A 24623-nucleotide genomic window follows, 5' to 3' on the forward strand; every position below is an offset into this window, starting at 1 on the left:
CAAGCTTCATGCAAAAATTCATATTATCTCTGTATAAATATTACTGTATTCTGTTAACAGTAATTTTCAGATGAGTGATTTTATAATTGCCAAGTTTCCCAACCTCTCCCTATCTCAGTCTCTGAATGGATGCCAGTTTGTGACTGTATCCAGCTGCTGATTCCCATTAAGGATGTTAAGAACTAGTCAACTAGTTGATTTTCTCTGCTCCCCTCCCCCTTTGGTGCCTCTATCAGATAGAGGCAGCAAGGGGGGGGGGGGTACTTCAAAGCCACAGTGCCGCACAGCCGATCCAGGGCTCAGCTGCCCCTTTGAAATGCCGCATAGGCGTTTCCGTGGAGCCTGGGATCAACTGGGGACTCCCCAGCTGATCCCGGGTTCCAGTGCAGAGCTTAGGGTCAGCTGGGGAGTCCTCAGCTAATCCTGGGTTCTGGGGAAATGCTGACACGCCACGTGCAACCCGGAGTCAGCGGGACTTCCTGGTGGCCCCAGGCTGCACTTGGAGTTCCGCATTCCTCCTTTGAAATGTACAAGAGCCTCAGTGGGGAAATTCCACTGACTGCTCGACTAGTAAATTACTCTATATTTAACATCCTTAATTCCCATATGCTTCTAAGACCCCAGGTCAGATAAATGACTGATCACTGTTTCTAGCTCTAAGATTCTTAGGTGCACTCCCAAGTATTAAAGCTTTACTTTCAACCATGGGGTGACATTAAAGTTAAAGAGATGACAATACCAAGCAGGTTTGAATTGGGGAAACAGTCATGCAGAATAGATTATTGAAAAAAGAATTTGGAATAATGAAATAAAATCCAAACAACTGAGCTGGATTTTTAATACTGAGATGTCAGTAAGAAAGACATACTGATTTATTCTGGCTGTTATTCAAACTTAGAAAGAATGGGCAGAAAGTTTAAAAATCGCATCTGGAATTTTAATGTGTCCCTCACTAAGGGGTTGTTTACATGAGGGAAAAGCCTTGTAGTTGGCACATACTACCTACTCTGCACTAACTCCATGTGTGGACACTCTTAGGCTGTGTCTACACTGCACCCCTTTTCCGGAAAAGGGATGCAGATTAAACAAGTCGGAATTGCAAATGCAGCGGGGATTTAAATTTTCCTCGCTGCATTTGCATGAACATCGCTGCCGCTTTTTTCCGGCTCGGGGCTTTGCCGGAAAAAAGCGCCAGTCTAGACAGGGATCTTTCGGAAAATAAAGCCTTTTCCGAAAGGTCCCTTATTCCTCTTAAAATCAGGAATAAGAGACCTTTCGGAAAAGGCTTTATTTTCCGAAAAATCCCTGTCTAGACTGTCGCTTTTTTCCGGCAAAGTCCCGAGCCGGAAAAAAAAGCGGCAGCCATGTTCATGCAAATGCAGCGGGGAAAATTTAAATCCCCGCTGCATTTGCAATTCTGACTTGTCTCATCTGCATCCCTTTTCCGGAAAAGGGGTGCAATATAGACACAGCTATAGGGTATGTCTAAACTAGGAAATTATTTTGAAATAATTTATACTATACAGGCAGTCCCCGAGTTACGCGGATCCGACTTATGTCGGATCCGCAGTTACGAACGGGGATTTTCTCGCCCCGGAGGACAGGAGCAGCGGGATGCCTGGTCCCGCCGCCCGCCTCCTCCGGGACGAGAAAAGCTGCTCCCCGTCTCCCTGGTCTGCTGGGCGAGCCAGCAGACCAGGGAGACGCTGAGCAAAGCCGCAGAGGACCCGGGCCCGACCCGCGGTGCTTCCAGATCAGCACTAGTCGGGCCCAGGTCCTCCGCCGCTTTGCTCCGTGTCTCCCTGGTCTGCTGGGGGGGGGGACGCAACTAGTGGCCCCCCCCCAGCAGACCAGGGAGACGTGGAGCAAAGCCTGGGGCCTGTGGTAGAGCAGGTGGGGTGCTGCCGGTTGGTCCCGCAGCACCGCTCCTTGGCGCTACTGGACCAACCCGGCAGCACCCCAGCTGCTCTGCCCCAGGAGTCCTGATTCAGCCGCTGCTGATCAGTTTCAGCAGTGGCTGAATCAGGACGCCTGGGGCAGAGCAGCTGGGGTGCTGCTGGGTTGGTCCAGTAGCGCCGAGGAGCGGCCGCACTACTGGACCAACCCAGCAGCACCCCAGCTGCTCTGCCCCAGGCGTCCCCAAGTTAGCCGCTGCTGAAACTGACCAGCGGCTGACTACAGGAAGCCCGAGGCAGAGTTGCTCTGCCCCGGGCTTCCTGGAATCAGCTGCTGATCAGTTTCAGCAGCAGCTGACTTGGGGACGCCTGGGGTTCTTAAGCTGAATCTGTATGTAAGTCAGAACTGGTGTCCAGATTCAGCCGCTGTTGAAACTGATCAGTTTCAGCAGCGGCTGAATCTGGATGCCAGTTCCGACTTACATACAGATTCAACTTAAGAACAAACCTACAGTCCCTATCTTGTATGTAACCCGGGGACTGCCTGTACTGAAATGTATATTTTTAAAGGGGAGACTTCTTGTAAATCTATATTGCCATTTTTGATAGTAAGTGTTTCTGGGCTTCTGTGAAACCATCCTTAAGCCAAAATTTTCTTATTCTGAAGTGGAATTATCAGATACATTAGAATGATTCATAAAACTGAGTTTAAAATGCATGAATGGGTTCTCTTTGTAGATCGTCCATTCATGAATTCTTTCCACTGAGAATATGTGAATGAAGATGACTCATTCTGAGCACATTTTATAACAGTCACAAGTTGCAAGTAAGGGCTATTAAATGTTACTTGACATAATAAGAAAGACCATGTTATATATGGCTCTGCTAAAGAAAATTACTGTATTCATAAAATGATAATGTGTGTAAATTATAATGGATCATAAATACTTCATGTTTCAAAATGAATAAAATATCAGTGTAAGACAAATCTCTGGAAAGAAAAATAAGCAAGCCTGCTTTTTTATTTTAGTGTAAAACAAGGAATAACATATCCATTAAATGTGTTTAAGAACTGAAAGGGAGAGGAAGTTTACCTTCATTATAGTGTAACTTTTTCCATTGTTAGCTTCATTGTGAGTTCCCAATCGCAGCTCTGTTCATTATTCACAGAGTTAAATAAATAATACCAAATTCCCTTTTCTGACTCCTATTTCTCATGAGTGGTCTTCTGCCAGTATAGAATTTTTTAAACAACGTTGTAAGTTAATGAAACAAGGAATTTGAATTCTGAATGTAAGTGGTAAAAACTACTGTATTTTTGTTTTAAATCTTCACATAGTGTCCCTATGGATGTTTCACTTCAGATGTATGTGTGCCTCTCAAGCCCAGAATCAGAGCTATCTAGCTAGCAGTGTCTATTTGTCCCATGCTCTGTTCCTCCTTGTAGCAGACATCAGTGGTATGTAGTGGTGGTCATGCAAACTGCCCTCAGCTCTTTCTCTGTTATTTTGCCTTGAGATGGAACACTACCATCTCTGTCTAGAGCAGGGGTCAGCAACCTTTCAGAAGTGGCATGCCAAGATTTAATTCATTCACACATCTGTGTGCCGGAAGGAAGAAGGGGAGGGAGCAGGGGCAGGCTGGGTACGATGACCATATTTTCTGAACCAGCTGCAGCTAGGGAGAATTTAAATTATTAAATAGACTAAGTGTTTTAACTTTCATGTTAGTTCATCAAACTTCATTTTAAACAAAGTAAAATATTACGTCCAACACAAAAGCTTTCAAACGCTTTTTCCTTTATATATGGCAGGGACCCACAGAGAAATCAGTTGGGGATCACAAATGAGAAGCAAAAACACCTCTTCCAAAAATCCCCAACCCTCACTGATGTGGCCCCAGAGACACCTCACTCCTCTGGTGCTCCAGCATCATGGGGTGAGGGCAAGGGACAGGGAGGGACTGAGGTTCAGGGCAAGCCCACCTCACTTTGGTTTTATGAAGGTCAGTGTTCACACAAGGTTAGACTTTATCCAGACTGTTATGCTGCTGCAAAACACCATTAGTATAGGGTGCTACAAACAATCCTGCTTCTACCCATAGACTGACATTCCATTCTATGGGGGAAGAGGAACAAAGAACAGTCTCCCAGAAACAATAACAAACCATCAGTATCCAACCATTTATGTACCCACCTTATCATAGCTCCATCTCAGTTGTATTTCCGTTGGTTGTTGATAAGAAGGTCATGCGAGACCATATGAAATGCTTTACTAATGTTTAGGTATACCATGTCCACTACTTCTCCCATATCCACAAGACTTGTTATCTTATCAAAGAAAGCTGTCACATTAGTTTGACATGATTCGTTCTTTACAGATCCATGTTGGCTGTTACCTATCACCTTATTATCTTCCAGATGTTTACAGATGAATTCCTTAATTACTTGCTCCATTATCTTCACTGGAACAGAAGTTAAACTGACTGCTCTGTAGTTTCCTGAGTTGTTCTTATTTTCCTTTTTATAGATGGGCACTATATTTGCCCTTTTACACTCTTCTAGAACCTCTCCCGACTTCCATAACTTTTCAGAGATGATAGCTAGAGGCTCAGATACCACCTCTGAGATCAGCTCCTTGAATATTCTAGGATGTATTTCATCAGGCCTTGATGACTTGAAGATATCTAATTTTTCTAAGAAATTTTTAACCTGTTATTTTCCTATTTCAACTTCGAAACCTACCCCATTTACACTAGTGTTCACTATATCAGGCATCCCATCACCATCAATCTTCTTGGTGAAAACTGAAACAAAGAAGTCATTAAACACCTCTGCCATTTCTAGGTTTCCTGTTATTGTTTCTCCCTCTTCACTGAGCAATGGGCCTACTCTGTCATTGGTCTTCCTCTTACTTCTAATATATTTGTAGAATGTCTTCTTGTTACCCGTTATGTCTCTCGCTAGACTGAGCTTGTTTTGTGCCTTTGCCTTTCTAATCTTGTACCTGCATAATTGTGTTGTTTGCTCATATTCATCCTTTGTAATTTGACATAGTTTCCACTTTTTATATGACTCCTTTTTGATTTTTAGATCATGTAGCAGGAGGAGTTGGTGCTGCCACATCATCTGTTCAGTGGTGTGGCAAACAAAGTCCAAAATCAAAGCATCTTGTTCTGAAAGCTCAAATAAAGCCCAAAGAACCTCTATGTATCCATGATTGCCACTACAGCAGCAAAGGGTGTTGTTGGGTCCATGCTGGCAAACAGACTGCATTTGAAAATAACAATTAGCCTGCCTAGAAAGAGAAGACACGTGGGATGGAGGGAACAGAACCATGGGATTCCTAGAATTTGACCCCAAGTCCAGAATTCCATTGGCTTCTGCCTGGCTTCCATTATGTATCCCACAGTGTGCAGTGAGAGCTATTCCAGAATGCACATAGCTCACCAGCAAAACCAAGGACCACGGACCACAATGTCACCTGCTTAGTACACACAAAGCCACTTCTGTATTGTACACGATGAGGCAAATTAAAAGAGGAACAGCCATCCTGTGTGTGTGTTATTAGTAAAGTTTACATATTGCACACCAACTAGTGTGAGTCAGCTCAATGAGAACTAAACTCCCTGCATAAGCATGGTAGGAATTTCACTGCATATATTTGCTTAATAAAAATAATCTGTTATTAGTTAGTTTGGAAAGATGTAGAACTGAGCTTGAAAAGGGGTGGTTGGTGCCTCTATAACCGTGGTCCCCAACCCGGAGCAATCTGGGCTGGCCCCACCCCCGGGCGTGCGGCAGATGCCAGCCCCGGGCGCATGGCCGGCCCCGGCCCCAGGTGCACCGCGCGTGCCGGTGCCGACCCTGACCCCCGGCCCTGGCCCCGCCCCCGGGGGCGCCGCGCCAGCCCTGGCCCCGACCCCAGCCCCGCCCCCGGGGGCGCCGCGCCAGCCCCGACTCCAGCCCCGGCCCCGCCCCCGGGGGCACTGCGCCAGCCCCGGCCCCTGCCCCAGCCCCGGGGGCGCCGCACAGAACCTGGGCAGCCCCTGCCCGGGATCGCTGCACATGCCGGTGCCGACCTCGGGCGTGCAGCGCATGCTTGGCCCCGCCCCCAGTCACGTGGCCTGTGAGCGGCCCCGCCCCCAGGCGCCCGGCAGCCCCAAAATGTTGGGGACCACTGCTCTATAATGTCTCTGTTAATTCTTTGATTCTTGATAGGTGGAGACTTTGTGTAAGAAAATTATTTTTTGGAAGGCAAGCAAAGGATTCTATCTGTTCTGATTCCATAATAGAATCAGGAAGTTTTTTCCCTTTTCATTATAGAAGCAAAAAGAAGAAAGTGGAGATCCAGTTCAGAATTTGACATGGTAAAACCTGTTAAAATTATGTAGATGGAACAGATTTAAAAATTGATTTTTTTAGAGGTCAATCGAAGCAATTTTCTAGCATCCCTAGATTTCCAGGAACTTTGGTTTTGCAGAGTCAACATCAGAATTTGAAGTTTTCCCCTGAAAGATGAAAGGTAGTAGCAGTAGTTTTGTAACCTACACTAGGGAAAAGGTCAGATATAGGATGTCAATTATAGTTCTTCTCTGTGTTTAAGTAAAACATAATGTTTAAGTCTAACCAAAAAATCAGTCTCCTAATCTTTTCAGATATTCTGAATCCTTGGGCTGATTGACCTGGGACAAGAGTTCCATAAAGTTGTTTGATCAGTGAAAACTTACTCCCCTGAGTTTACTTTAAAAGTGACTGCCAAAATCAGGTATCTAATCTACTGTGTAAGTCTGAATAGTGCACCAATCACCACATTATACAGAAGCCCAATAAAATAATTAAGATCAGCAGTGATCAGCCAGACTTCAGTCTCCATTCTTTCTTCAGAAGGGTTGCATACTATAGCTATATTCATGTTGTTGTCTTGTGGATAAACAAAGAATGGGGTAAATTATCTGTACATGATGAGGAGTCCATCATTTCCTGGTCTTTTTTTTTTAACATGTCATACATGGATATTGTATGATTGCCCTGGTTTTGAGTTTGTCGTCTGCAGCTTGGGTTTCCTCAGAGGGAGCTTGCATCTGTGACAACTTCTTTTGTTTCATTTCATTTGCTTCGGATGGTAGCCATCCCCCTTCAAATGGTAAGGACAATTTTTCAGAAAGAAGTGACTTCAAGAATGCATGTGAAAGGTTCTTGTAGATACAAACCTGCAGAGTTCAGAGGTTTACATTGAGCACTTTCTTGTGCAAAGCAAATGTTCCAAATAAAAGTAGAATCTGAACATCAACGTCCTGGAATTTAAGAAAATTCAGGAAATTCCATCTACTTTTATCATTAGAGGGCTAAAATGTAATTCCAGGTAGTGTCGTATGATCAGAGGAGAGGGATGAACTCAGTTCCTAATGGCCTGTCTTCATTTCTGTCAGCAGTAACAAAAGGCCTTTTCATCTGGCCAGAAAAACAAATACATAAGCTGAGGGAAACAGAATGTCTATACATTCAGTGAAATAGATGTTACAGAAAACTGAGCTATTTGTTTAAAACAAATAATGACATCAGTCATTAACCTTTTTTTTTAAATGGGAACTAAATAGTAGCCACATTTTGCACCAGCTATCCAGGTTCCAGAACTTCATCAGTGGGGAGAGGCACGTTAATCTTTACAACTCATGAGATCAATTACCTAGTTGTCACTCTTTCTGATGAATCAGTTAGTAAACCAGATGCTCTGTCCTATGAATTTTCTCCACTGTCTTGTTGAAAAACAGATCCTCAGCTTGTCACCTCTTACTATTTAAAAGTTTTACCTCTGTTCCAACTTACCTAAGAAAATGGTCTTCCCAGTTTCTGCCCTAATCCATTTGCTAGGAAGGGGAAGTACTGGTATTTTGTTGTCATTAAAATTGAGATAAATCTACCATTCAATTTTCTTACACGTATCTGAAGCCTAGATGATTCAACTGATCCTAATTCAAAGGTAATTTTATTAAAGGTATTTTTTCATGAACAGAAAGAAGAGAAAACATCTCCTTTGTAGAAAAAAATCTGTAGGGTAGATATTTGGCTTTTTTTCCAACTATTCACCAAATCAAGTTGGATAATTTCTACTTTCTGGGTATATTCTTTGGGTGTTGCTTTTTGAAGCAGTGATGCCTTCTGACATTCTCCTATCCTTTATAAGTAGATATGTGGTTTAATATTCAAATACCATCAGTCATTAAAATACAGAAAATAGAAAATCATTACCTCCCAAAGGCATTTTCCATAGAGTTTGTCATAACTCTGGAATGTCTGGAATATGAAAATAAGTATTTTGGGTTTAAACAATAGTGCATATAGTTGATTTTCTTAGTCATGGCCAACCTTTATGCAAATTTTATTCAGGGTGATTTTTTTTTTTTTAAGTATTAAGAAATTCACAACTGGAGAAATGGGATTTATTAGATCAGAGTTAGTTAATAGTTGAACTGCAGGGAAAATCTGGACTGCCATATGTTTCTGAACAGACCCCCAAAAATTTATTATTAATTATTATTATTATTATCATCATCCCTGTAATTTGGACATTGACTATACCTTGACCAAAAAATTTAGACCTAGATAAAAATAATTGATTACCACACCTGAGATCTTTATTTCCTCAGAAGGCAGGCAATACCAAAAAATTATGCACTCTAATTAGGTCCTAGTGCTGCCTACTAAGTTGTGACAGAAAAAAAAAACCCTTTAATGCAGAGTGTTGGATATAAAGATAGAGAAAGTACCATTTCAGGTAATACAACTTTTTTCTTTTGAAGGACTGAAAGATGCAGCATGGGAAAAAATGCTGAACTGTGTGGCTAAAATCTTCCCTAGCAAGAGCTGTGTTCAGTCCCATTAGATGATCAGACTGGTTGCTTAATTACATCGAAATTATCTCAGTCTTATTATACGTTTATCTGTTGATAAGGCCCTGCACATCAATGGGTATCCACATCCACAGCTCATTTCTATGGATGTGGATGTAGATACAAATTTTGTATCTAGAACACTGCAAATGTGTGGATATCCACATTATATCTACGGGTATCCGCATCCATGGATGTCACTGCAGATATCCATGGCTCATTTTTGTGGATGGAGATACAAATTTGGTATCCATGTAGGGCTTTACCTATTGAGTACTATGTACAAGTAGTGAAAGTCCCATTATGTAAGAACTGCACAGAGGCAGTCTTGAGAAACTGAGAGTCTCTCACTCTTTCCCCAGTTCATTTTTTGTGTGAGGTCAAGGCGTAAGACAAATACTGCTGTATAATCACAGCCAGTGGAGATAGTTGGATTTTTACAACAGATAAGAACATTAACATGGAAAAATTCCTTGTGTTCAGCCTAGTATATTGTATTTGTCTCTTTGTGATGCCTAGTGACTTATGCATAGCCAAGCATTTGGATCAGGACAAAATATAAGAAGACTGGAGACATTTAACATTAATTTATTGGAAATGATACTACTACATACAGATACACAATAATTATTCTAAACAAGTCTAATCCTATCCATAAAAGAAAGGACCCAAACTGAACATTTGAGAGTCTGGAACAGAGATTGTATAATACAGTAAAACCTGTTCTAACCGGCACTTAACTAGCCGGAAAAGTTTAGAAACCAGCAAATTTCCGAGTCAGGAGAAAACACGTTAAAAGAAAGAAAAAAAAAGGAAACTGGCGCTTTAAGCTGGGCCGCTCCTCAGACGCTCCCTCCCCCCCCCACCCCTGCCAGACGTGTGTGTAGCCTGGCACCCCTGACGCTCATGACCGCCCAGCCTCCTTCCTCCGCCTCCCCCCTCCGACTTCTGGCCTCCTTCTCAGGAGGTCAGCTACCCGTGGTTTGTGGTAGCCTGGCCTCTCCCGTGCCTCCTGGCCCCCTCCCTGCCCCCACAGTTCAGCACCTTCGCGGCTCTCCCCCCCCCCCCCCCCCCCCGGCAGGCCGCCCTCACCATCTCCACCTCCCAGCTTCCACCCCACCCCCCAGGCTGCATCCTGCCTTTCACCCTCTTCCCCCCATGGCTTGTGGCCCCTCCTAGCAGGCCACATCCTGTCCCCTGCACCATTCCGCCTCTCCCGTCCCCCAGTCTCCACAGGGCTCTCACCCTCCCCCCCTTAGATACCTGGAATTTTTAGGTAACTGGCTCGACCAAATCCCCGAGCGTGCCAGATAACACAGCTTTTACTGTAATTCCATTTAGTTCAATACCTTCTCATTCAGATGTTCATCTTGATGGGGCAGGGTAGCATTCAACTCAGATGTGCAACAGATCTGTCTAAGCACTTATGCAGCCCTTGTCACATTGGGGTTGGAACACCTTTGGATGGCATACATGTCCCCAGTTGGCAGAGGCTGATCATCCTGCTGCAAAGTCCAAAATTTTATTTTATATTTTGAAGATTATATTGCTTAAAAAGTTAACTGGCAAAAATATTTCATTATGATCACAGAAATAAATGAAATAAAAGTATATTTGATGTTTCTGGAATGGAAGCCTGTATCTTCTGTTTCCTCAAAGGTTTGGGTTAATATTGGTTGATTGGTTTATTGATTGTAAAACCTTACAGGGAACCCCTATAGCTAACCCTACAGGGAATGCCTCTCCAGGCATTTTGCCTCTGTAAGGAGATTTGATGGCCTCCTTTTATTTTCTCAGTTTGAATGAGTGTGTACTCCCTCATGGAAAAACCTGGGAATTTTTATGGAAGGGATTCTTCAGGAGTGGTTGGAGATGATCACGCTTCACAGCTCTATGTCCTTTGAGCCATTATTCCTCAGTTTCTTTGGATGATACTGATGGGGTTTTTCCAGTTCTTAAGGTATCTGCTTTGTTTGAGCATTTTCCCCTTGCATTCTTCCTCCTATATTTCTATAAACTAAGCTTCCTGATTAACCAAACAGCCTTCATGTGAAAGCTAGACTGGGGGAGGTGGGTGTTGGTCAGTGTGAATTTAGGGCTAATGGAAAATGTTAGATTGACAGCACTGTTATTCCACATCCTTGTAGTGCTCACAGCTCCTGCTGACGCCTCTTTCTCAGCTCAAGCCCCAAAGTAATTATGCTTTCTCTTTTTGTTTTCTGTTAGTGCTTTCTTTGATTGTTATTTGCTTATTATAAGTTAAATTCTTGATTCTTTCTTTGTAGCATTTTCTTATGTCTGTCACGGCATGCCTACACTAGGAAACAATTTAGAAATAAGTAAAATCGAAATAACTCCCAAAATAACAAAACCAAAATAGTGTGTCCCCACTACAGGGGAGCATCAAAATTAGTCAGAATTATTTTGAAATAGCGCATCCACACTGATTGGAGCCTGCCTCAGATTTAGACCCCCTAGCAGCGCTCTGGGGAGGTCACCAGGAGGATGGATGCTTCCTGTGGCTGCTTTGTCAGGAAAGCTTTGACCACGCTTTCACGGGTTCCCCTTTACAGCCATGTCTCACATGCCACTCCTCCACTGCCTCCCCCCTCGCAAGACACAAAAGGGACACAGTGAGCTCTGATTACGCTTGCAGATGCCACAGCACTTACAACAAAGAGCTGGAGCTGCTGCAAAGCAGTGCCAGGTTCACAAGCCTCATGCTGTACCTCATGGCACAGTTTGTCCAGACTGCCCACATGCTGCTCCAGCAGGACAATGACCAGCCCAAGCTGGAGGACCTCTTCACATAGGTTCTGTCACTCCTGCTGCTGCAAATGCTCCTCAATCCCCTGGACACCGTCAAATAACAAAGTACTATAGAGAACTTTCTGGGTGTCTGGCTGATGAGTCTTGCCCACATGCTCAGGGTTTAGCTGATCGCCATATTTGGGGTTGGGAAGGAATTTTCCTCCAGGGTAGATTGGCAGAGGCCCTGGAGGTTTTTCGCCTTCCTTTGTAGCATGGGGCACGGGTCACTAGCAGAAGGATTCTCTGCATCTTGGGGTCTTCAGACTATTTGAAGGCTTCAATATCTGAGATATAGGTGAGAGGATTATTCTAGGAGGGGGTGGGTGAGATTCTGTGGCCTGCACTGTGCAGGGGGTCAGACTAGATGATCATAATGGTCCCTTCTGACCTTAAAGTCTATGAGTCTATAAATGCCACTTCTGCTGGAAGGAGACCAGTTTGGACTGGTGAGATCGCGTTACCCTGCAGCAATGGAATGCCCAGCAATGGCTTCAGAATGTCCATATGTGGAAGGTCACCTTCCTAGAGCTCTGTGAGTGGCTCGCCCCTGCCCTCAGATGACAGGCACCTGACTGCAACCCGCCATTCTCGTGCAGAAGCACGTTGTCACGGCCCTGTGGAGGCTCTCCATACTGGACAGCTACTGCTCCATTGGGAACCAGTTTGGGATGGGGAAATTCAGTTGAGGCTGTGTTCATATAAGTAGCGAAGGCCATAAACCATGTGCTGCTACAGAAGGTCGTCACTCTGGGGAACATCAACAGCATCATGGATGGCTTTGCCGCTATGGACTTCCGCAACTGTAGGGGAGTCATAGATGATGCTCAGTCCCCTTTCTCATCCCCAACCACCATGCCTCGGACTACATAAATAGGAAGGGGCACTTCTCCATGGTGCTGCAGGCCCTCATGGACCATAAGGGCACTTCACCAACATCAACTTCAGCTGGTCGGGGAAGGCGCACACAATCCATATCTTCCAGAAATCTTGCCTCTTCCAAAAGATGCACACCAGCACTTTTTTTCCCAAAACTCGCCATCAGGGTTGGGGAGGTAGACATGCCCATCTGCATCCTGGGTGACACAGTCTACTCCTTGCTCCCTTGGCTTATGAAGCCCTATACAAGCAGCCTAGACCCCTCTAAGAAGCACTTCAATGCCAGGCTGAGCAGCTGATGCATGGTGGTGGAGTGTGCATTCAGCTGTTTAAAGGGGATGTTCTGGAGTATCTTCAACTGTCTTGACCTCAGCAAGCACAACATCCCCTTTGTGGTCCTTAGTCAACATCCCCTTTGTGGACCTCAGCAAGCACAACATCCCCCTTGCTGTGTGCTCCACAACCTTTGCAAGAGTAAAGGGGAGACTTTTCTGCTAAATGGCTGGTATGGGAATACAAGCAGCCAGACACCAGTGCCATTGGACGAGCACATCAATGAGCTTTGCTCATCAGGGATGCCTTGAAGGAGAGTTTCAGCCAAGGCTAGCTCTTAGACTGTGCATTCCCCATGTGGCCTGCAGAGGCACGGACATCCCCAGGGAGTATTGCTATATCCACGGCCCAGGGACAAGGAGGCATGGGAAGGTGCTGCTCAGGCCAGAAGCCTGTGGGCAGGAAGGGGAGATGGGGCAGCTCAGCTTCTTTCCGTGTCCTGCACACACTGGGTCCAGCACTGGCAGTGTCCCGCAGAGAGAGAACTTCTATCCCTACCCACTGGAGGGGGAGAGAGGAAGGTATGTCTGAGTGGCAGAGGCTGCTTGCTGGAGAGAGTAATATAGGGGTCCCCTCCTTTTTTTATCCCTGGCAAGTTTCCATGTACGACCTCAATCTCCTCTGCATTGCTGCACTTGACTGGGAGCAGATGCTGACCAAGTGAGGGCATGAGCCTATGCAATATGCGGCACTGCTATATGGTTCCATGACCCCAGACTCCTTAGTGGTGGCTTGTTGTAGGAAGGTGTCTCACCATGGAGGCTGGAGTAAGTCAGGCCTCTCCATGAACCTTGTGAGAGGGACTGAGGGGTTTCTGTGTAAGAGCATCATGGAGATGAGTGATCTGGACTAGCACTCCACCTGCACATGAGAAAGAACATAAGAACAGCCATATTGGGTCAGACCTAAGGTCCATGTAGCCCAGTATCCTGTCTGCCGACAGTGGTCAATACCAGATGCCCCAGAGGGAGGGGACACAACAGATAATCCTCATGTGATCCTTCTCCTGTCACCAATTTACAGACAAACAGAGGCTAGGGGCATCATTCCTCCCCATCCTTTCTAATAGCCATTGATGGACCTAACCTCCATGAATCTATCTAGCTCTTTTTTTAACCCTGTTAAAGTCCTAGTCTTCACAATATCTTCTGGCAAGGAGTTCCACAGGTTGACTGTGCACTGAGTGAAGAAAAACTTCCTTTTGTTTGTTTTAAATCTGGTGCCTATTAATTTCATTTGGTGACCCCTAGTTCTTATATTATGGAACAAGTAAATAACTTTTACTTATTCACTTTTTCCACATCAATCATGATTTTATAGACCTCTATCATATCCCCCCTTAGTCTCCTCTTTTCTAAGCTGAAATGTTCAAGTCTTTTAAATCTCTCTTTATATGAGACCTGTTCCAAACCCCTAATCATTTTTGTTGCTCTTTTCTAAACCTTTTCTAATGCCAGTATATCTTTTTTGAAATAAGGTGACCACATCTGTATGCAGTATTCAAAAAGTGAGCATACCATAGTTTTATATAGAGGCAATTAGATATTCTCTGTGTTATTCTCTATCCCTTTTTTAATGATTCTTAACATTCTGTTTGCTTTTTTGACTGCTGTTGCACACTGAATGGATGTTTTCAGAGAACTATTCACAATGACTCCAAGATCTCTCTTGAGTAGTTGTAGCTAAATTAGTACCCATCATATTGATATAGTTGGGATTATTTTTTCCAATGTGCATACTTTACATTTATCAACATTAAATTTCATTTGCCATTTTGTTGCCCAATCACTTAGTTTGGTGAGATCTTTTTGAAGCACTTCACAATTTGCATTGGTTTTAACTATCTTGAGCAGTTTGGTATCATCTGCAAATGTTGCCACCTCACTGTTTACCCCTTTCTCTAGATCAGCAGTTCTCAAACTTTTTGGGCTCTGGAGCCCTTTACATGCGTAAAAATGTATGTGGTGCCCCAGCGGTCCACTGATTGTATGTGTTGTACTTATGTGGAGCCCCAGCGGTCCACGGATTATATGTGTTGTACCTATCAATGTTTCCAGTTTATGAACCTCGCGGAGCCCCTGGAGATGTCTCATGGAGCCCTGGGGTTCCATGGAGCAGTTTGAGAAACATTGCTCTTGATCATTTATAAATAAGTTGAATAGGATTGTTCCAAGGACAGACACTTGGGGGACCCTACTAGTTACCTCTCTTCACTCTAAAAACATACCATTTATTCCTACCGTTTGTTTCCTGCCTTTTAACCAGTTATCAGTCAATGAAAGGACCTTCCCTCTTATCCCACGACAACTTACTTTACTTAATAGCCAGGCTGTTGTGCGTCCCCCAGGCTGAATACACCAAGTGAGCCCCTCATAGCCCACTGCCTGCCCCTGCATGTGTATAGGGAAAGTTATAGAATTAATCTGAAGTGCCTTCCCAAGTTTATCTGACACCTTGGAGGCATCCCGGCAGGGCAGGACTGGGTCCGGGGTGAAGAGCAGGTTCTAGCTGGTAGGCATGATCTCCTGACTGGCCACTTCCTCCTCCTCTGCAAGCCCACCCTCGTGGAGGCTGCTGCCAGGTGCGTTCTGCCAGACTCGATGACTGGTTGGGGGGGATGGTGACTGGCCCCCCCTTACAGGATGGCATTGAGCTGCTCATAATAGCGGCACGTGTCTGGTGCCGCTCCAGAGTGTCAGTTCTGCTCCCTTGCCTTGTTGTAGGCCTGCCAGAGCTCTTTTATTTTCATTTGGACCTGGTTTAGGGTCTGGGTGTGGCCTTCGTCGACCAGACTAGCGGTCATTTGACCATACACATCCACATTGCGTTTTCTGGTATGGAGATCCTGGGGACTAGTCTCCTTGCCCAAAACCTCCATGAGGTCCAAGATCTCCACACCAGTCCAGGGTGGTGGTGTCCTGCATCCCTGACCAGTGCCAGCCAAAGGTGCTGTGGGAGTGCTGGCAGCTATGGGGGGGGGGCTCAGAGGGAGTGCTAGAGTCTACCGTGGCTCTGTCAGCAAAAGCTGTATGGCATAGGGCTGGCAAAGCTCTCCACATGCCACAAGCCCTTCTGCAGCAGCCTGCTGTTCTAAGCTCTGCAAGAGAAGGGGAGCAGCGGAGCTGGCAGGTGTGACCAGGGCAGCCACAAGTACAGCTGAGAGAGGCCTCTGGAGGCCAATTATTTCTAAATAGCTGCACCGGATCATCTACACTAACACTATTTCCAAATAAGCGTTATTCCCTGAGGAAAGCAGGAGTACAGATTTTGAAATAAGCAGCCCATTATTTCGAAATAACAGGCTGGGTAGTGTGAACACTCCACTTGTTATTTCAAAATAAGGGGGGGGGTTCTCTGAAATAACTCCCTAGAGTAGACCAGGGCTTAGAGTTGATCCTTCATGGTAGCTTACAAACAGAATTTAAAGGGATAGAGACTTTTTACATTTTGTTGCTGCTGCTATCTCTTATAATTACTGTAGCTGCTGGAAGCCTAAAATAAAACTTCTAAGTCTTAGCTATTATATAAAGAAAAAGTGGTGCAACTATTCCTGGCATCAGGGACTATTGATTTACTGCAGTCTGTCAATGTTAGATGGGCATGCTGCTACGTCAGTGGAGCACTCTATTGTTTCAACTGCTGTGGCCTTTGTTTTTTATCCTGGCAGTGCTTGCGTCAGTGATGCATATCATTGCCTGTGTGATGTCAAAGTGTGGGTGTTCAGTTACAGAGACATAGTTAACCTAATGTGCTGCAGTAAATCCTGAACACTATTTCCTTCTGGGAATAACAAAGAGAGTGTGATTCATCCTTGTTCACATTAGACTAATGCTAAGTATAGCTGTGTTCATGACCTGCAGCATCCACACAGATTAGTATCACAACCACTGCAGCTTGCTAAACATGGTGTCAGAATAGTGGTTGTTTAAAAAGAGGTATTTGTATGTACCTCCTTCCCCAAGGATTCACTGATTATCAGTTACTGTAGTTAAAAGTAAACCCTCCTAATCAGAAAAAAATGTGCTTAATGTAATCCTTTAAAACTTAATTCTGTTAATTACAACGTAAAAAGCTTTGTTATAAAAATGTATTTAAATAATCAGCAATTATTATTATGTAGTACTTAATAGATGGCAAAAAATCAGAGTATATATACATCCTGTGAACAGTAAATTAAGTGTTTTAGATGTTCCATTGAGAACAGATACTACCTTCTTTAATTTGAGCTACTTTTGCCTCTTGTTTTGGCAATCTTTACAATCCACATTTAGTACATACTTAAAAACAAAAATAAAAATCTTATCACAGAAAAAGAAGTATGGTTTTTACAAGAGTAAATCACTGAACTACACACCTGGAGCGTCCTTTTCCCCCCTCTGTCTCAGTAAGTCATGTGATGATGATCATGTGATTGGGTCAAAGGAGCTTTTCCTCAAACAGCACAAAAACGAAAGCATTCTCCCAATTAAAGCTACTAACGTGTCCGACCTTCGATCACTGCATCTTGTTTACTCTTCTGCTATTGCAGTAAAAACAAAATGAGTGGTAAGATTTGCTGCCTGTATTTTGAGAGTTCTGCTTTTGTGTTAAAACGTGAGAAAAGCATTACATAAATCTAAATCCAGTCTGTGTTTTCAGCAGATGCCAGATATATAATAGCTATAAAAGGTAGAAGAGGGTTGGTACATTTAAATATAAATCTTGTAGTATATAAAATTATGAAGTGTTGTGTTTATTATAATGTAGGTTGAGTAGATTAATGTGTGCTGCTGCATATCCTGTTTTAAATACCTCTTTGTGTGTCAACATACAATTTTTTTCAGTCTAGAAACAAACATTATTTTTGGACAGTAATTGTATATACTAGTGCTCTTACAAAATCAGTATTCATAATGGCCTCCAAATACTGGTTACTAATTTGCTAAAAATTCAGTCCATTTAAGTTTACAATTTCTGTAAAGCTGAATTCAAAATTGAATGAGTGAGATTTAAAGACTAAGAAAACTAATTGCAGTATTTTTAAGTTTACAGGCTTTAAATGTATTTTGGGAAGACTAACTTATGTCCAGGGCAGTAGAAAGCAGATATCACATACATTTTGTTTCCCTCTTTACAGTGTTTATAAGAAGAACAATACATTTGCTTTTACATTCTGTTTGGACAAACTCAAGATTTTAAACAATCTGCTGCAGTCGATATGACATGAGCTGCTGTGTTTAGTTTTCACTGCTTCCTGAATGTGTTCTTAATTTCCATTAATTCTGTTGCAAAAGTCTCAGGAAACTTGTTCCTTACCACTGTCTCTTTATTTCCCCTTGGGACAAAATGCTTTTCACCACAGAGAAAAAAATTACAAGCTAGTTTTGCCATAATAATTTAAGTGGAAATATAGACATTCTGATACAATGGCACTACTAAAAGTATGGGAAAACATGTATCTTCTGGTTTAAGGGGAGATTTTTAGTATGTGTAAAGCATTTTGCACGCAGTTATATTTTAAACCAGCGGTATCCAACCTATGGCCAATGGTTGTATACAGCCTACTAGAGCAAGAACTGCAGCCTGCATCAACACAGCATACTAACATGCAATTCATTAGCACTTGGTTGTCATGTGTACATAATTTTAGTTTAAGTGTGTAAATAGACAATACTGTAAATAGGTTGTTTCTCTGTAAGAACATACAAAATAAGCTGACTTTAAAATTTAAACCAATGCAGGGGATTTTAAATCATCTTAAAATATGCAGAAATTGTTTGGCCCACACAAGGTTGCACATAGGTTTATGTGGTATTCCTGTGCTAGGTACAGTAAATTTGTCATGTATACTTACAGTCTTAAAAAGTAACTAAAAGCAATAGCAAATAGAAACCCAAGAGTTTTTTTACAATGTATTCTAAAACCAAGATTTTTACATTAGTTGTTTAAAAAAAAAACCAATTTTATTTTTAAAAAGTAAGATATTAACATTTTATCCCATGCTCTCACAAAAAAATGTGTTTGCTTCCAAGTCAAGCAAGCAAGCAGTACCATGATTTCTGGCAAAAACATCAGAGTAAGGTGGGGTTTTTTTTAAGTTTATCTATCTTTGATTACATTTAACAGAGTTTTAGAAACATAAGTGTAATAGAGTTCACCTTTGCAGCCTGCGCATGAAGAAACCATCTTCTCACTCTTTTTAAAACTTCACAATTTCAAAGTCAAGCAATAAATATTGCAAAGTTAGCACATTGGCTTAATGCTAACACCACAAGAGGGACACACAAAAATGTCTTGAGTCACGTATTTTCTAACTGCTGGGGAAGAAATGGTTTCTGAATATGGCTGTGTTGAGATCAATGTGTTAATACCACCAGATGGCAATTTTGGTATTGACTTTGCAGAAAACTGCTTCTTATGTAAGTCAAGACAGAAAGGCAATAAATGCACAAAATTCATAATTTTGCTGTTCAGAACATTCTGCTTAATTTGACCAGATGCAGCATCAGTAAACACCGTAACCGTTTAGCCATATCATCTAACAGTAAACAGCTAACCATTTAGCCATAGTATCTATTTATCTTCATAGATGTACATCGCCAGAGGTTCTGAAACGCTTCATCATAATTGTTCTAATTAGATGTGGGCAGCATGAAGAACTATGGACTTGATTTTTAACTGACTTGCAACTTGTGTAGTCATTTATATTTGTTTTAAGTGAGTGGTTTAAAGCAGAGTGGTATCATTTTGTATCCACTTCTCCTTGGTATAAATGGCTACAAGATATAGGCAGCAGAGAACAGACCCCTTGTTTTTATTTAATAATGTTAAGTATTTTCCTTTTTAGGATGGGGTGATATATTTAATATGGCTGCAGCTATTGCTGTTGCCTTTGTTTAAGAAGAAAAACAAGGATGAAACTGCTTAAAAAAAATATTCTGTTGAAGAGAGACCAATTTAGGGTTAGGGACAATAGCAATCCATTGTAGGCTAATATGTTTATAACATTATTTATGGTCCTCTTCAACAATTTTTACTCTAGCAGAACTCCCACTGCTTCAGTTGCTGAAGGAGGTTTGTAATTCTAAGTTAAACAAAATATTAAAAATACTTAATTTAAATTTGCCTTTACCCATCTCTTACCATATACAACCAAAGACCTTGGTTTTGAAATTTGAAAGCAAAGAAAAATTCTCTAAGTAATGGATTACTAGTTGCACAGAAAATAAAACTGAGCTTCTCTGGAGAAGAAACATTTACAGAATTGCATGTTTTATGTTGAGGATCTTCTGTAAAGTTTTAAAATTTGATCACCCACTATCGGTTCAGAAATATTTTTGTTACGTTAGTCCAGTTTTTTTCAGGCAGAGGTATCTTTACTTTTCTTCAGGCATCTTATTCTCATCAAGCATGGGATGGATTAATCTGCGTATAAAGCTAATACTTAGTGTTTACTTAGCATAGGGGTGGGCAGTAATTTTTATGGGCCAAAATTTTTATTTTTATCTTCAATGATATTAATGGAGGAGGCGCAGGGTCTGGAATGGACATTTGGTGCAGAAGGAAGCTAGGGGGAAGGGATTGCGGTGGATGGTATGGGGTTTGGGAGGGAGTTTGGGTGAAGGAAGAGGTTGTAACCTGGTGCAGGGGATTGGGTTGCAGGAGGGGGTTCTGAGGATAGAGTTGTGACCTAGGGCAGGGGATTAGGATGCAGGATCTGGGAGGGGTTCAGAAGTGGGGCGGAGAGTTTGGATTATGTGGGGTAGGGGGGCAAGAGTGGGGGGACAGGGTTGGAGGAAGGGACTGGGATTCCAGAAGCAGGCTCTGGCTGGGGACTTACCTGGATGACTCCTGGCCAATAGCCCAACACGTTTCTCAGGCATCCTCCCACCCCTGCCTCTGTTGCAGGGGCCATGTACATCTCTGAATAAGAGGAGGACTGGTGCTTTGTGTGCTGCCTGTTTCCGGCAGCTCCTGTTGGTCAGAAACTGGCAATGAGATTGTGCTGGGGGAAGAAGCTTCTCCCACTCTCGGGCTCACAGCTGTGAAAAAGAAATGGTCCAGCAGCCACTTTTCTGAGTAGTTTGTGGAGAGGTGCGGCAAGCAGGGAGCCTGCCTGAGTTTCCCCATTTCTCCAAGGGCTATATCCAGTGGATTGGTGGGCCAGATTCGGCCTGTAGGCTGTATTTTGCCCAGCCCTAACATAGTACCGTGAATCTGCAGATCTGAACACAGTTTTCAAGCATTAATGCCTTAAGTCTAGGAATAAAAACACTCTTTTGGGGGCAGAAAGTATTATATTGATTTTACAGATAAAGAATAAGAACCATAAGAATGGTCATACTGGGTCAGACCAAAGGTCCATCTAGCCCAGCATCCTGTCTTCTGAGAGTGGCCAATGCCAGATGCCCCAGAGGGAGTGAATGGAACAGGGAATCATCAAGCAAGCCCTCTTCCATCACCCATTCCTACTCTCTGACAGAAGCTAGGGATGCCATTTCTATCCATCCTGGCTTATAGCCACTGATGAACCTAACCTCCCTGAATCTCTTTTTTTGAACCCTGGTAAAGTCCCAGTCTTCACTACCTCCTCTGGCAAGGAGTTTCATAAGCCAACCATGCGCTGTGGGAAGAATCAAATTAATCCCTTTTGTAACTCCATTTAAATAGTTATGAACTCTACGTGCTCAGAACCTCTGAAAATAAACCTACAAATATTAATTTCCCTCAGATTACCCAGGAGGTCTGTTGCAAAGCTGAGAATAGAACTCCACTCTCTTAATCCTGTGTTTTTTGCCATGAAGCCATTCTTCTCAAATATTTTCCTAGGAAATATACACATGGATTTCTATTCCTTTCACTAACTACCTTCGGTGCTTTTAGCTTTTGTTTGCTTGCTTTGCTTTGCTTTGGTTTAAAGAAGCTTTATTGCAGAAAGAGAGAAATATTTGCAGGGAAATAACTTTTCTATGAGCTGCATCTGTTGTTCACATGAATTGAGTACCCTTCACTATAATTTTATCTTTACAGCCAATGTGCTCTGTTTATCCATGTTATCTTGTATATTTATTGGAAAGATATTGCAATTCAGAATGTACTTAGAACTTTTAAAGCTTGTTAAACAGTGCTGTACTGAAATACTTCTATAACCCATTTAGGTCCTGCTCAGGTTCCAATGATGTCCCCAAATGGTTCAGTGCCTCCTATTTATGTGCCTCCTGGATATGCCCCACAGGTATGTCCGAACATGTGGTTCATATGACTTCATATATTCACATAATTTGAAGTTGCATAAAACATACATAAAATCCTGGGACTAAAATAATGATTAGCTGTTCAACCTGGTTTCCAGAATTACAGTGATTTGCAAAAGCAATTATGGTGGTATCCCATGATGTCTCTTCAGTAGAAGTCTCCTTGTATGCTTCTATTAGCCTCCTTTTTTATGCATATGTATAATATTTATTTTATTTCCAATTATTTATATTGTAATAGCATACTAAGTTCACAGTCTGGATCAGGAAACCCTAGTGGTAAGCATTGTACAAACATATAGAAAGATGTCGTTTCTTATTCTATAGAACATACACGCCAAGACCCCAGTCCTGCACTGAACTTCATATTGGTAGATCCTCTTTATTTGCGCAAAGCCCTGTTTACTTCAAGGTGGGCTCCATCTAGTTAGTGTTCTTCCTCCCCAAGAGCTCCCTGCCAGGCTAAGACTTAAATGAGTAAAACAGCCAAATAGTTTATATAGACAACATAACATGTAAGATAAACTGCCAATTATCTCTTTCAGATATATTGTCACTTGTTATTTGTGTCTGCAATGCCTAGCCTAATGTAAAACCAACATGGTTGTGGTCATTAGAAATGATTGCATTACTATACTAGCCTTTGATAATTGTCAGTGTATTGCCTTACAGTTTTTTCTCTTTCCTCTGTACTGGTTTTGCAGCCACCCCACTCTCCCTTTGCTGACCAATGTGCACAGCCTGGGGTATAGAATAAGAAACAAACATACAAGTCAAAATACAGTACAACTTGAAAAAAAAAACCAAAGCCAGTCAGATGGTCACCAGCAGAGAATTTGCATACAGGGCAGGAGGTCCACCTACTTTCACTGCAGCTTGCTCACATTAAATGACCATGCGATCAACTTTTTATACATATACCTTTCCCAGCAGGAAGTGAATGTACAGTGCTCTAGTGTGCCACATGCTTATTGCCCTTGTGGACTCTGTTACTGTGCACTAAATGTACCATAATCAGAACTTTTATTTTTCAGTAGCATGATTCATGGCAGGTTAGCATGCTGTCAATTCATACCCTGGATTAATATGCACTGACCATATAAACAAGCCCTTGGTTAGTTCTTAAATTTTTAATATTAGAGTTCTGAAATTGGAAGGAGAAATGGATTTTGTGGTCTTTAGTTGTTTCATTTTGTTTTAGACCATAACCGGAAGGCATGTTACTTATCAAAATTCATGTTTTATCATTAGAAAACATGAAAATCCTTACATCTTTGCCATGACCTTGTTAATTCTGTATTTTGTTTATTTCAAGTGGTTTACTTTAATGCTAAAATGTGATTAAAATAAAGGCTAAATAATTTTAGTGATATTAATAAATTAGTCATAGAAGTGTAGGACTGGAAGGGCATGTCTACACTAGGAAATTATTTTGAAGAAATAACTCCCAAAATAATTATTTCAAAATAGCATGTCCACATTACAGGGAAGCCTCGAAATTAGTCCGAGGCAGGCTCCCTTAATGTGGATGTACTACCTCAACTTAGAGCCCCATGAAGCACTAAGGAGTAATTACTTTGAATAACTTGGAGTAGTTATTTTGAAAAACAGTAGTGTGGACACTTCACTTCTGCTATTTCAAAATAACTATTTCAAAATGAGCATTATTCTTCATGGAAAGCAGGAGTTACTACTTTTAAATAACCAGCCCTTTATTTCAAAATAACGAGCTTAGTAGTGTGGATGTGCCTCTTGTTGTTTTAAAATAACTCTCTAGTATAGACCAGAGTGAAGGGACCTCAGTGGGTAATCTAGTTCAGTCCCATGTACTTAAGGCAGTACTATGTAATAACTAGATCATTCCCGACAGGTGTTTGTTTAACCCAGCGGTTCCCCACCTTTTCCAGATGAGAACCCATTTTGACAATTCAGGAAGACTTGGTGACCCAAGGCAATTCAAAAATGGGGAGAGGAGGAGGAGCAGAGCCACCGGGGGAGACACTTGGCGACCCTGAAATGTAATGGTGACCCATATTTGGGTCCCGACCCATAGGTTGGGAAACCTAACCTGTTGTTAAAAACCTCCCGTGACAGATTCAACAACCTCTCCAGATAGTTTGTTCCAGTGCTTAACCACCCTATCCATTTTTTTTTCAGTATTCACTCTAAACTATTTGTTTTAAGACCATTGCTTCTTGTCCTGTCATCAGATGTTAAAAAGAACAACTCTTCACCTTCCTCCTTGTAATAACCTTTTATGTATATGAAAGTTGTAATCATGTTCTTCCTCAGTCTTCTCTTTCCCAGACTAAAAAAACTTACTTTTTCAGTCTTTCCTCATAGATCATGTTTACTAGACCTTTAATCATTTTTGTCCTCTGGACTTTCTCCAATTTGTCCTCATCTTTCCTGATATGTAGTGCTCAGAATTGGACACAATACTCCTATTGTGGACTAATTAGCACAGAGTAGAGCAAAAGATTTACTTCTCATGTCTTGCTTCCAACAATCCTGCTAATACATCCCAGGATGAAATTTTATTTTTTGTTGTTGTTGCTGCAACAGTGTTAGACTATTGAGTCAT

General features: G+C 42.3%; 1 protein-coding gene across 6 annotated transcripts in view; it reads left to right on the forward strand.

Moving 5' to 3' along the window:
* Nucleotides 1-24623, forward strand: part of FNDC3A (fibronectin type III domain containing 3A) — a 208098-nt gene that overhangs the window by 92058 nt on the left and 91417 nt on the right. For 3 of the 6 annotated variants that reach the window (XM_075919050.2, XM_075919051.2, XM_075919052.2), the window contains exon 5: nucleotides 21944-22020. The exons of 1 other annotated variant lie outside the window; for it this stretch is intronic. In XM_075919050.2, the coding sequence (XP_075775165.2) occupies nucleotides 21944-22020 (77 nt within the window). Of the gene's footprint in view, nucleotides 1-10027; nucleotides 10747-17099; nucleotides 17352-21943; nucleotides 22021-24623 lie in introns of those variants that run through there. 2 more of the 6 variants (XM_025183771.3, XM_006121332.5) reach the window with 2 other exon arrangements.

This window comes from Pelodiscus sinensis, chromosome 1 (genome assembly GCF_052426305.1).
Source record: "Pelodiscus sinensis isolate ZL-2025 chromosome 1, ASM5242630v1, whole genome shotgun sequence".
NCBI lineage: Eukaryota > Metazoa > Chordata > Testudines > Trionychidae > Pelodiscus > Pelodiscus sinensis.